This window comes from Ascaphus truei, chromosome 3 (assembly GCF_040206685.1).
Source record: "Ascaphus truei isolate aAscTru1 chromosome 3, aAscTru1.hap1, whole genome shotgun sequence".
In the NCBI taxonomy this organism is placed as follows: domain Eukaryota; kingdom Metazoa; phylum Chordata; class Amphibia; order Anura; family Ascaphidae; genus Ascaphus; species Ascaphus truei.
This window is the reverse complement of record NC_134485.1, coordinates 302,117,184-302,131,197: the sequence shown is the minus strand read 5'-3', so window position 1 is coordinate 302,131,197 and position 14,014 is coordinate 302,117,184. Positions and strand designations below refer to the sequence as shown.

Below are 14,014 nucleotides of genomic sequence, written 5' to 3'. Positions count from 1 at the left end.
GGCATTACTGAGACACCGTAGCTGTGGAGAACAAGCGGTATACATCCTAGTTGTCCCTGGGTAATGCACTATTGCAGTGTGTATGCTTGTTTTCTCTTGCGGAATCCATCAAGAAAAGAACTTTGTCTACAATCACAATTAAACCATTCCTCAGCACCACAGGAGGTGTCTTTCCCCTACATTACCAAATCTGGGTAGGAGATTCCAGATTCACTTCTTTGGGCAGCTCCAGGACTACCTTGGACTCTATATCACAGGTTTTTTGTAATTCATTGTTTGCATGAGCGCTATTGTTCACCTTTATTTGCACTAAATAAAGGATAAGAAATTAATCAGAAAAGAGATTTTCTCTTGCATGGAGTGGGTAAAATGTAGGATTAGTGAGATGTTCTGCATTGATTGAAGGTGATTTCCCTGAAGGAGAAAGTGAAAGGGGGTAGTCCTCAACACTGTTGCCTCAATGAGAGTGCTTCATATTGTAATCTTCAATAGACAATTGCTCTCTTTGTTCAATATAACCAACTATAGAAAACTTAGAAATCCTTAGCCACTCCTAGGGCATATTCCTGTTCTTGTAGGCGATCAGCTGCATGTAGCCAGGTCCAGATGAGTAAAAAGAAAAAAGCAGCACACTGCCTAAAGGGAGCCAGGTTTAGAAAAAGTATAACAAAATCTTTATTGAATAATAAAAAAACATCACCCATAGGTGGTGTGCAAAACTCCTACAAGTTTCCCACTGCCCTCTGCGCTTTATCAAGGAATCCTATATCGGCACTCCTTGATAAAGCACCGAGGGCGGTGCGGAATGCGTAGGTTTGCACACCTCCTGTGAGTGATGGGTTTTTTTTTTTTTTCATTCAATAAAGATTTTGTGATATTTTTTCTAAACGTGGCTCCCTTTTGGCTGTGCGCTGCTTTTCTCTTTACTGTGAGGAATTGCCATTTGGAGGTTCTGTCGCCTTAACCCTCACCTGTCTGTCAGGATCCAGTGGCACTCAAGGAGGGCATCTCAGCGCCGGTACTCATGCGCGGCACGCGGGCAATGCACGGGCTCCGTCGGGCTCCGCGATTCCCGTGTCCAGGGTGCACTCTCCTACCAGCAGCATTGACTCGCAGTGCACGCTCTCACCAATGGTCTGCGGCCTGCGTCTCTCGGTCCCGCCCCGACGTCAGAGCTACACTGCTCAGCAGTTCCACGCGCTGCTCCTCTGTCTCCGCGGGTCCCGCCTCGGGTCTCCGCCCCCATACTGATGCGGGTGCCGTGGCGCGCGACCAGGTCTGCAGCATGATGCGCGGGTTACACACGCTCTCTATAGGCCCCACCTCTACTTCAATCGGCTGTGTAATAGGCTGCTGGATCGTGCAGGTGCGTCCTATCAGAGAGGGCACTTCTGCTTCCTAGATGTCTCCCATTGGTGGAAGGTCCTTTAAATACCTTGTCTGAACTCTCCTTCTTTGCCGAGCATAACTTCTGTTTGTGACGCTGAATCTCACTGCATCCTGCCTGTCTGCCTGTCTGCCTGTCTGCCTCTTACCTTGCTGCCTGACCCTGCCTTGGACTTTGTGATACTCTCCTGCACTGACCCTGGCTTTGGAATACGACGACCCTGCTCTCTCCTGCACTGACCCTGGCTTTGGAATACAACGACCCTGCTCTCTCCTGCACTGACCCTGGCTTTGGAATACAACGACCCTGCTCTCTCCTGCACTGACCCTGACTTTGGCACTGCGACGACTCTACTCCCTCCAATCCTGACCCCGGCTACGTACCCCAACGATCCGCTACTCTCCGCTCCTAGAGCCGACAAGTACCACAATTACGCTGTCTTCTATAATCCCGACCTGGCTTGCAAGACCATCCTACACTCTAGACGCGCCCTCGCGGTTGTGGTCGGCGTTCTATATCAATCCCTACCTCAGCCCCGCCTCGTTTGTGGCGAGCTGCGCATTACATTTACTCATCCTTTGCAGAATGTTTACATTTGTCCACTCACCTTTTATGCAGAAAGGATAGCCACCTCACTGATATCACTATAGGGAGGTAGAAGGGTGTATATATTGACCCTCCTAATGCTCTGGATGCAGGTTGCTGGGAGTTCTGCAGAGGGCCTCACTCTGAGTCTATGTAAATCTGTTTAAGTGTATAGATTAATGTATTAAGTATGTCCCATCACCATTTGTTTTCAGTTAAGGAATATGCCCTATATAGTTAGCGCCTACAGTAATGGCCAAATATTTTTCTCCTTCAGGAAGAGGAGTAAGCATTACTTAATAGGATCTCAGAGTAGTAGTTCTGGACAATAAATCGGATCGTCCCCACCGGAAGAGCCCAAGTAAACTCCCAATATGCATGGACGAGTTATGCATTACACAGAGTGATGGGATATTGATCCCCGAAGACATTATTCCACCATAGGCCCACTGGAGATGGGGCATTACGGACGCTATGCAGAAGATTGTCAATCTAACTATTACTACGGGAATTAATCACAAGTACCTCCCCAGCGCAGGAATGGAGCTACCAGGGGAAGAAGCACAGAGTAACCATATTATTTGACACCCATTAATGTCTGAAGTGAATTCTATTTTATATGGAAGATTATCAACAGATGTGAATAAAGTACTTTTTTATTTGTTCTCCCATTCTCTGAGTAGCACAGTTTATTTGGGGCTCCTGTCCAGAAGACTCACTGCACCATCATCTGAAGTTACCCATGCTCAACCTATGGGTGTGCAGAAAATGCACAAAGGGAAGATCATGTTATTGCTCTATGGGTGTTGGAAGAATGTGCTATATTGATTCACTACACAGAGGAAGCTACTTATAGCGACTGGTGGCTTTTTCTGGTACCCATAGCTTGCATGCATGTCTGTTTATATAGCGCCATTAATGTACATAGCGCTTCACAGCAGTAATACACGTGACAATCATAGAAATAACAAATAACAGATCCTGGGAATAAGTGCTTCAGACATAAAAGTAATGTTTCGAAAGAGGAGTCCCAGCTCCGAAGAGCTTACAATGTAATTGGTAGGAAGAACATACAGAGACAGTAGGAGGGCGTTCAGGTAAGTACATCTGCAGGGGGCTAAGCTTTATGTATCGTGTATAGTATTAGCCACAGTGCTATTCATATGCTTCTTTAAGCAAGTGTGTCGTAAGGTGGTTCTTAAAGGTGGATAGAGAAGGTGCTAGTCGGGTATTGAAGGAAAGGATATTCCAGGGGTGTGGGGCAGTCAGTGAGAAAGGTTTAAGGCAGGAAAGGGCTTTATATACAAAAGGGGGTAGAGAGAAGGCATCCTTGAGCTGAACGCAAGAGTCTGGATGGTTCAAAACGAGAAATTAGGGCTGAGATGTAGGGAGGTGCAGAAAAGTGTAAAGCTTTAAAAGTGAGGAGAATTGAGTGTGAGATGCTGGATTGGATAGATGCCTAGTCACTTGAGAAAGACCTATTGGTCGAAACGTTGTGTGGCACAATAAATTTACATTATTTAGAAAACCGTGGGAGCGCTGGATAATTCTTTCCTGAGTACACTTTGGAATATACCTGGCAGGTACTTCCTTGAACCAGCAGCACCGGTAAACTGTATACTTAAATAATTTTGTGGAGTGCAGCTTAACCCCCCTTTAAATTGGATTTGATAGGAAGCCAGGAGAGTGATTTCAGCTATTCTGGCAGCTGCGTTTAGGATAGATTGTAGCGGAGACAGGTGAGCAGCAGGAAGGCCGGACAGAAGGAGGTTACAGTAGTCAAGACGGGAGAGAATGGAGGGCATGCTTGGAAACAAAAAGCTACCACCTTAGTGGTGGTTATGATGTCCAATGACTAATAGTAGTAGTCTAGATTTGTTTGATTTTACTTTTGCAATACCCATCACCTCACATTACTGTAAAGACAACAAGTCATGAAAAGGTAGTTATGCTACATATCAGGTAATGCTATCAAATGGGGGTTAAGACATGTTGCTGCACTACTTTTCTTATCAGGTCAGAAAGAGAGAGAACCTGATCACTCATTGCTTTTTCACCTCCATCTGCCTTTCCTCGCAGCGTATAAGGGGCTTATGCGTTAAGGTCTGCTGCAGGTTCAAACACCAGATGAAAGTTAACACAGGAGGTGTGTTGACCCACAAGAGACCTGAATTCATCACTAACCAAGAATGCACATCTAAATTGTACACAATGTTTAAATGAGAACAACAACTTCACAATATCAGCCAAACACATACAGAGATCACGCACCTTTATATTCAACACCTTTCTTATTTAATACCAGTTTCTGCTCATACTCTGTGTAATCCTTTATAAACACATGGATTTTTGTATTCATACAACACGCACTGTATACGCTGTATAACTCGCAGTTGAAGCCAAGACAGGGACAAACAGTAAGGGTGTATGTACATTTTCAGTCGACCCGTCTGTGTGGTTTATATTTTACATTTCTTCATTCAATAATGCGTTATAAAAGTTTCCCAAGCTGTGTTAGGATAACCACTGTAGCTGCAAAGTGGTAGTACAGACGCATGCAGCTCAATCCGAATTCAATTTTGTGAAAAAAGTAACACATTGCTGTCTGAAACACTGGATCTGCTACTTAGGCCTGTTTGACTAATGACACCACCATAATTACTTGGTTGGCTTATCTCTGTTCTTTTGTTAACAATGTTAATGACTACACAATGTTCTGTCCTGATAAGATAATTTGCTGAACTTGTAAAACCATTTGCTCACCATGGAAACATTCATGGTTTCAAAATATTTTCTAATATTTTGCCTTTTCTTTTTCTAAAGCTGCAGATGAGCTACCCTTCACTTACATTTGTTATGGGAAACAGCAGGGGACATTAAAGAAAATCGTGTGAACTGCAATAAATCCCTACATTTAATGGGAGAAAGGCAATTATAGGTATGATATGCAAGAGTATAGATACATTGCCATGCACATACATTGCATAGGGCTTTCTATTTCTGTACTATTGTGATAAACAAAAAAACAAGACGATTCAAGTCTAAAACCTCAAAGCCAGTGGTAACTGAAGGCTCTCAAGTGTTGCTAATGCCATGTTTCTAACTGCATACCAGACAGGTGACACGACTTCCCCTCCCAAAATAATTCAAATATAACTGCAGAAATGTAGCCGGTGCCAGACACAAATCAGTGATTTGACGATTACAGCCTCCACTGAATAGCGACAGTTTGCAGCTATGGTATTTGGGGACATGTACATACAGCAGTGATGATAATTGGGGGGGGGAAATACCTAGTATAGTTGTGCACCAGCAGTTTACACAGTAGTATAACTAATAAGAACCAACATAACACAGCGGTTCTCAATTAGTAGCCGTAGAGTACTTTGCCATTCATTTTAGGCAAATCTCTGCAAACTGTGCATTTTCTTTACTGCTAAAGTCTGCCTTTAAAACAGAAGTTACACACACGTACTAATGACGAGAGCTAAGACTAAGGCCCTGCTCCCTCAGTCAGCGCGCCCGCACTGCATGCAGGCAGCGCGCTGACAGGCAATTGACCGTTACCTGCGGTCTGTAGGGAGCGGGAGCGGGGGGTGGTTTGAGCGGGGGGGGCGTGGTTTGAGCGGGGGGGGCGTGGTTTGAGCGGGGGGGCGTGGTTCGAGCATGGGGCTCTCCGTGCTGTCCCCCCCTTCCCCGTCGGTCCATCCGTCCCCCCATGGGTACTGAGCACTGGGGTGTGTGGGGGGGACAGCAACCCATCACTGGGTGAGACGGTTTTCGCGCGGGGAAGGGGGGGGGGGTGCGGGGAAGGGTTAATGGACTGGAGCAACGTTTAATACAGGTCTGTGGCAGGGGAAGAGTTAGTGGAGCAACCCCCCCCCCCCCCCATATCCCACCCATCTGCTGCTGACCGCAACCTCCCCAGCACTCGCAGCCTGAAACGGGCACCGGAGCTTTCCTCCTCCCCCTTGCCCCATCATTAGCTCCCTGCCGCACCACGTGACGCGTCGCCGCTTGGGATCACGATCCTCGTGTATCCCCTGCTGGCTGACGTGTTGCAGTGCGCAGCGAGCCTTGCAGGGAGGGGGGACTGGGGCCGGCTTTGGAGGAACTCATGTCCGGTGAGTGACGCGCACGCGGCCGCCGTCGGAAGCAGCGTGACCCCGGCCTAAGTATGGTGCTCCTCCGAGTGATTAACATTAAAGCAGACAGAGTGATATGGGAAAGTTTGAGAAGCCCTTGTGTAGCACCCAACCCTGCCTCACCTACTAGTAGTAACGAGAACAGTATTTCATACTGGCTGCTAAATAAAGATAGGTTTAGGCAATAACAAAACATTTCCTTCAATAACAAAATTAAGAAATGTATCATAATAATTAGTGTGATAAATATCTGTTGAAAAGGAAGCAGAGAAAAAGAACAAACAATAAAAACAGAAGACTTCAATAAATCATTTTTGAAAGCATATGTTCATGTTAATAAATGAAGATATTTAATTAACATTTATTACAAAATGGAAGTGTTTTTTTAAAGGAGCTATCCAAGCAATATGCTACATGTGTTTTTTTTTTTAATAAATCCGTTCTGTAGTATTAAATACTAGCTACTTTTTCTTTATTTTAAAATTCAACTCGTAATGCCATTTTTAATCTTTTGATTTAAATAGCAGTCTTTAGCCACCTCCCCAGCAGTGCAAGATCTTTGTAACACATTCCTGTTTGGAATAATGTGTTGCCAATATTCCCAGCAGTTTGAGCTGCAAACTGTAACAATAGATAATGTTACCTTAGTAATATAAGAATACATTATTGCTGCCTAGTTGCAGTGGCTGAAGGATTGATTGAAACTGAAAGGCAGTCATTTAGTGAACCCTGGGAAGCAGTATCTTTGCTGATCTTTCAGCAGCTTAGGTAATTCGTTCTCAATAAAAACGTAATCAAATGCTGCACATATTAAAACAAGAAAAATATATTGATATATATATTACTTAAGCTGCTTGTATTGCCTGGGGGAGGGGAGGGGGGGGGGCAGACAATGTATGACAGGGGGAGGGGGGGAACAGGCCTGGGGGAGGGGGGGTGGCATGGGGGAGGGGGGGAGGCATGGGGGAGGGGGGGGAGGCATGGGGGGGGGGGCATGGGGGGGGGAGGGGACAGGCCTGGGGAGGGGAGGGGGGGCAGACCATGTATGACAGGGGGAGGGGGGGGAAGGGACAGGCCTGGGGGAGGGGGGAGGGGACAGGCCTGGGGGAGGGGACAGGCCTGGGGGAGGGGGGAGGGGGGAGGGGACAGGCCTGGGGGAGGGGGGAGGGGACAGGCCTGGGGGAGGGGGGAGGGGACAGGCCTGGGGGAGGGGACAGGCCTGGGGGAGGGGGGGGGAGGGGACAGGCCTGGGGGAGGGGGGGGAGGGGGCAGGCCTGGGGATGGGGGGGAGGGGACAGGTCTGGGGGGGGAGGGGACAGGCCTGGGGGAGGGGGGGAGGGGGGGAGGGGACAGGCCTGGGGGAGGGGGGAGGGGACAGGCCTGGGGGAGGGGGGGAGGGGACAGGCCTGGGGGAGGGGACAGGCCTGGGGATGGGGGGGGGGAGGGGACAGGTCTGGGGGGGGGAGAGGGGACAGGTCTGGGGGGGGGGAGAGGGGACAGGTCTGGGGGGGGGGGAGAGGGGACAGGTCTGGGGGGGGGGAGAGGGGACAGGTCTGGGGGGGGAGAGGGGGACAGGTCTGGGGGGGGAGAGGGGACAGGTCTGGGGGGGGGAGAGGGGACAGGTCTGGGGGGGGGGAGAGGGGGACAGGTCTGGGGGGGGGAGAGGGGACAAGTCTGGGGGGGGGGAGAGGGGACAGGTCTGGGGGGGGGGGAGAGGGGACAGGTCTGGGGGGGGGGAGAGGGGACAGGTCTGGGGGGGGGGGAGAGGGGACAGGTCTGGGGGGGGGAGAGGGGACAGGTCTGGGGGGGGGGAGAGGGGACAGGTCTGGGGGGGGGGAGAGGGGACAGGTCTGGGGGGGGGAGGGGACAGGTCTGGGGGGGGAGGGGACAGGTCTGGGGGGGAGGGGACAGGTCTGGGGGGGGGGAGGGGACAGGTCTGGGGGGGGGGAGGGGACAGGTCTGGGGGGGGAGGGGACAGGTCTGGGGGGGGGGAGGGGACAGGTCTGGGGGGGGAGGGGACAGGTCTGGGGGGGGAGGGGACAGGTCTGGGGGGGGAGGGGACAGGTCTGGGGGGGGAGGGGACAGGTCGGGGGGGGGAGGGGACAGGTCGGGGGGGGAGGGGACAGGTCTGGGGGGGGAGGGGACAGGTCTGGGGGGGGAGGGGACAGGTCTGGGGGGGGGAGGGGACAGGTCTGGGGGGGGAGGGGACAGGTCTGTGGGGGGGGAGGGGACAGGTCTGTGGGGGGGGAGGGGACAGGTCGGGGGGGGGAGGGGACAGGTCGGGGGGGGAGGGGACAGGTCGGGGGGGGAGGGGACAGGTCGGGGGGGGGGAGGGGACAGGTCAGGGGGGGGAGGGGACAGGTCTGGGGGGGGAGGGAGGGGACAGGTCTGGGGGGGGGAGGGAGGGGACAGGTCTGGGGGGGGAGGGAGGGGACAGGTCTGGGGGGGGGAGGGAGGGGACAGGTCTGGGGGGGGAGGGAGGGGACAGGTCTGGGGGGGGGAGGGAGGGGGACAGGTCTGGGGGGGAGGGGCAGACGGTGTATGACAGGCTGGGGGGAGGGGCAGAAAGTGTATGACAGGCTAGGGGGGAGGGGCAGACAGTGTATGACAGGCTGGGGGGGAGGGGCAGACAGTGTATGACAGGCTGGGGGGGGAGGGGCAGACAGTGTATGACAGGCTGGGGGGAGGGGCAGACAGTGTATGAGAGGCTGGGGGGGGAGGGCAGACAGTGTATGAGAGGCTGGGGGGGGGGGAGGGGCAGACAGTGTATGAGAGGCTGGGGGGGGGGAGGGGCAGACAGTGTATGAGAGGCTGGGGGGGGGGAGGGGCAGACAGTGTATGACAGGCCGGGGGGGAGGGGCAAACAGTGTATGACAGGCCGGGGGGGAGGGGGCAAACAGTGTATGACAGGCCGGGGGGAGGGGCAAACATTGTATGACAGGCCTGGGGTGTTGATGGTATGATGAGGGGCAAATGTAGTGAGAAGGGTTACGTTTTTCTCCATTACTTACAAATTTAGAAATCTTTCTGTCCCCCTCATCTCCCGCCTGCCCCGTGGGATCTGGATACGGCGCCCGGCCCCTGGGAGGGCTCCTCGCTTGCGGTTCATTTTCCCTGCCCGGGACAAATCCATAACACGAGAGAATAACAGGAATCAGACGCCACAGAGTCAGGGAGTCTCCGGGAGGAGGGCGCGGTGCCTCCTGCGTGCAGCTCGGCCACCTTCCCGACTCACACGGGATTAAGGGAATCGGATTATCCCCCCGGAGAGGAGGAGGAGGAGGCCGCGGCGACGCACGCACTCCGGAGCTCGTGCCTGTCTGACGCTGCCCTGCTGCAGTCGCACGGGGGGGGAACTGACAGTTGGCTGGAATAACGTCCAGTTCGAAGTCGCCGCCTAACCGAATGTTCCCGCCACTACAGCTCCGCCCACCACGATGACGTCCCAACCAATGGGACAGCACGGCGCTATGAGCTGAACCTGAAGACTGGGAAAGATGGGTCACGTGAATTTGCGTGAAGCACATGGCGGCCATCATTATATCTGGCATAGAGACCCTCCTAGGTGCTTGGGGTGCTCCTGTAATTATCCATTCAGTGTGCGCTTCCCGCAGCGATAACATGACATTGTGTAACACAATATTAACCTGCCACGTTTCAATCTAAATGGAAGGCGCACATATTAAACTTTTGAGACGGGTATATGCATAATGTGAGCTATAAGCATACAAATACCTACAATAACATGGTTGCAATATTATATCTGGGCCATTGATCAAAGTAAAATCAGATTACAAGTATTGGGAAGCAAAAAAAAAATTGCGCTTTTTTTTCTACATTAGTAAGTAATTGAGGAGCTTCCAAGAAAGTGACAGCTCGTGGTGACTGAGGCATTGTTTTTGTTTTTTTCTTTCATATAGCTCTTTTCTCCCAATGGAACTCAAAGTGCTTCACAATTAAAGTACAGGCAGTCCTCGGTTATCTGACACAATGCGTTACTCTAAATGGCGTTGGATAGCGGAACATTGTAAAGCGAAACACGGTTTCCCCTCAGGAACACTGTTTAAATGAAAGGTTCCGTTCCTGAAGGCATTTTTAATGCTAAAATACACAAAATATTTTATGCAGAAAATAAGATATGCAGCACACCCATAAATTATATAGTGCATATACTGTATTATATATATATATATAATATAACATAATATATTATATAAAAATATAATATATTATATAGTATAATATATATTAAATACACATAAACAACGTTGCAAAGCGTCGTAAAAGCGTTGGATAATCCGTTTTGGCGTTGTAAAAATGAACATAGGTATGCATTGCATAGCGTTGGATAAGCCATTCGTTGTAAAGCGAAGCGTTGTAAAACGAGGACTGCCTGTATAGTGCACAGTATGTAGCACAAGAATTTTGCAGACACAGCCCCTGCCCAAATGAGTTTACAATCTGTTTTGGGTGCCTGAGGCACAGGGAGATAAAGGGATTTGCACAAGGAGCCAGGGCTGCAAATATATTTTGTGGGGCCCAGGTCAGAGCTTCGCCTGGCCCCCTCCCCCATGTGTCAGCGGCCTTGCGAACCCTACCCTTTCACACCTTTATTTCTCTCCCTGCTCTATCTCTCACTCTTCCCTCCCACCCACCCACCCCCCCCCCCGTTCCTCCCTCTTCACTTCCCTCTCATACATACCCTCTGTTACACATCCTCTCTTCTCTCCCCCCACTCTGCTATTACTCAATGACCCCCTCTCACTCAAGCTTCCCTTTTCTCACACTGATTTTCCCCTCCTCCACTGGCCCCACACAAAATTTCCCCCAATACCCATACAATTCACCCTCCCACACTGCGCATACTACCCCTCCCTCCCCCAATACACACACAATACCCCCTCCCAATACAAAACTACCCCTCCCAGATGCAAACACCCCCCCACCAGATAAAAACACCACTACTGCCCCCCAAATACAATTCCCCCCTCCACAAATACACCCCCTCCCCCTACAAATACACTTACAACCCCCCCAAAATACACTTACCACCCTCACAAATAAACTTACCACCTCCCCAAATACACTTACCACCACCCCCTCCCCCCACAAATACACTTACCACCCTCAACAAATACACTTACCACCTCCCACAAATAACACCCCTCCCCCCAAATACACTTACCACTACCCCCCACAAATACATTTACCACTTACCTCTGGTTGCCACCGCTGGCCCCGGCTCTCCCGAGCTGCTGCCTCATCCCACGCGGGCCTCTCTCTTCCGCTGGTGGGCGCCAGAAGCTGAGCCTGACTTGTGGGTGTACCCAGGTTGGAGAGAGAGTGGCTCGGCGTGGGAAGAGGAGGCAGCAGCTGGAGAGAGCGGGGAGCCAGGCCCGGGCCCTTAGCTGCTGCCTCATCCTAGGCTGGGCCCCTTTCCAACGGGTGCGAGCTGAAAGCTGCACCCGAAAGTCAGACTCAGATTCCGGCACACAGGTTGGAGATAGAGGCCCGGCATGGGATGAGGCGGCAGTTAGGGAGAGTTGGGGTCCGGCAGCAGCAACAAGAGGCCCAGCTGCCCTGCAGTTGGACGTAGAGGTTGCTTCGAGGGCCAGCCGTGCATCTTGTAGCCACAAGCAGGGACACTTGTCCCAGCTCTATCCCCTGTCGACAGCCCAGCAAGAAGCTGACACTGGGTATTGAACTAGGTTCCCCTGATTCAAACTCCATGTCATTGTTTTCAGACTTAAATCACTCAGCAATTCCTCTCCCTGCAATATACTATATGCAAAGAGCATATTACCAATTAAAATGCATTCTTTTTCTTTCTTATTTTTTGTTTTTATATATATATATATACAGTGTTCGACAATCCTATACATTTACACGCCCCGGGCGTGTGGATTTAACCACCGGGCGAGTAAATATTGGCCCAAGCAGCACACGTGTTTGTTTTTTAAATTTTCCCTGCTCGCGCTGAAATTTTCCCGCTCGCTTAAAAAAAAAAAAAAAAAACTCCCCTACCTGACAGCTGATTGGCGCGCGCTCCCAGGCTTTGTGGGCGCGCGGCCAGGCTCTATATGAGCCAGCCCCCAACGAGCAGCCATTCTTTTCCCATGGAGGATGGAGGACACAGTAAGTATTATCTGTGCCTTCCCCCACCTCCCTCCCCTCCCCAGCACTCCTGCTGCCCGCAGTTATGAAGATGGTAGCGGGGATGCCCCCTCATGTCCCCGCTTCCCCCCCCCCCCCGCTTCCCCCTGGTCCCGTGTTAGAGAGCGTGGTGGATGATGGGAGCGGGGATGCCCCCTCATGAAGCCCGCACCCCCCCCCCGCTACGCCCCCGGTCCCGTGTTAGAGAGCGCGGCTGGTGATGGGAGCGGGGATGCCCCCTCATGTCCCCGCTTCCCCCCCCCCCCCCCCCGCTACCCCCCGGTCCCGCGTCAGAGAGCGCGGCGGGTGATGGGAGCGGGGATGCCCCCTCATGTCCCTGCTTCCCCCGCTTCCCCCCGGTCCCGTGTTAGAGAGTGCGGCGGGTGATGGGGCTTGGGGATGTCCCCGCGGAGCAGGAGATGGGCGGGTGGGGGGGGAGCATGGTGGTGCTGGTCGCGGCCTTTCCAAAAGGTGTGTAGAGAGAGAGTGAGTGTGTGAGGGCATGGGAGAATGTGTGTGTGTGTATATGGGAGAGTGTGTGTGTGTGTGTGTATATAGGTGTGTATATGGGTATGTGTGTGTGTGTATATATGGAAGTGTGTGTGTGTGTGTATATGGGAGAGTGTGTGTGTATATGGGAGAGTGTATATAGGTGTGTATATGGGTATGTGTGTGTGTGTGTATATATGGAAGTGTGTGTGTGTGTGTGTGTGTGTGTGTGTGTGTGTGTGTGTGTGTGTGTGTGTGTGTGTGTGTGTGTGTGTGTGTGTGTGTGTGTGTGTGTGTGTGTGTGTATATATGGGAGTGTGTGTGTGTGTATATATGGGAGAATGTGTATGTGTGTATGGGAGTATGTGTGTGACACCAGAGGTACCCCCCCCAATCAGTCACCCACCCCTGCCCCGGTCAGTCAGTCACCCCTGCCCCGGTCAGTCAGTCAGTCACCCATGCCCTGGTCAGTCAGTCACCCCTGCCCCCCTCTCTCTGGTCTCCCCCGTCTCCCCTCTCTCTGGTCTCCCCCGTCTCCCCTCTCTCTGGTCTCCCCTGTCTCCCCTCTCTCTGGTCTCCCCCCGTCTCCCCTCTCTCTGGTCTCCCCCCGTCTACCCCGTCTCCCCTCTCTCTGGTCTCCCCCCTCTCTGGTATCCCCTCTCTCTGGTCTCCCCTCTCTCTGGTCTCCCCCGTCTCCCCTCTCTCTGGTCTCCCCCGTCTCCCCTCTCTCTGGTCTCTCTCTCCCCCCTCTCTCTTTCTCTCCCCCTCTCTCTTTCTCTCTCCCCCCTCTGTCTCCTTCTCTTTCCTCTGTCTCTTTTTCTCTCTCCCTCCTCTGTCTCTTTTTCTCTCTCCCTCCTCTGTCTCTTTTTCTCTCTCCCCCTCTGTCTCTTTTTTTTCTCTCTCTCCCCTCTCTCTCCCCTCTCTCTTTCTCTCTCTCTCCTCTCTCTCTTTCTCTCTCTCTCTCCTCTCTCTCTTTCTCTCTCTCCTCTCTCTGTTCCTCTCTCTCTCCTCTCTCTCTTCCTCTCTCTCTTCCTCTCTCTCTCTACCTCTCTCTCTCTCTACCTCTCTCTCTACCTCTCTCTCTCTTCCTCCCTCTCTCTCCCTCTCTTTCTCTCTCTTCCTCTCTCTCTCCCTCTCTCTCTTCCTCTCTCTCTCTTCCTCTCTCTCTCTTTCTCTCTCTCTCTCTCTTCCTCTCTCTCTCGCTCTCTCTCTTCCTCTCTCTCTCTCTCTCTCTCTCTCTCTTCCTCTCTCTCTC

The 14,014-nt window shown here is 51.9% G+C and overlaps 1 protein-coding gene across 9 annotated transcripts in view; it reads right to left on the bottom strand.

The window, feature by feature from the left end:
- Window positions 1-9,686, bottom strand: part of DIAPH3 (diaphanous related formin 3) — a 782,005-nt gene extending 772,319 nt beyond the window's left edge. For 4 of the 9 annotated variants that reach the window (XR_012799927.1, XM_075591038.1, XM_075591041.1 and 1 more), the window contains exon 1: window positions 9,129-9,596. Coding sequence is in view for 1 of the 9 variants with exons in the window: in XM_075591046.1 (XP_075447161.1) it covers window positions 9,129-9,668 (540 nt within the window). In the remaining 8 variants the exon portion in view is untranslated. Of the gene's footprint in view, window positions 1-9,128 lie in introns of all 9 variants that reach the window. The other 5 variants (XM_075591046.1, XM_075591039.1, XM_075591040.1 and 2 more) reach the window with 5 other exon arrangements.
- Window positions 9,687-14,014: the final 4,328 nt, after the last annotated feature.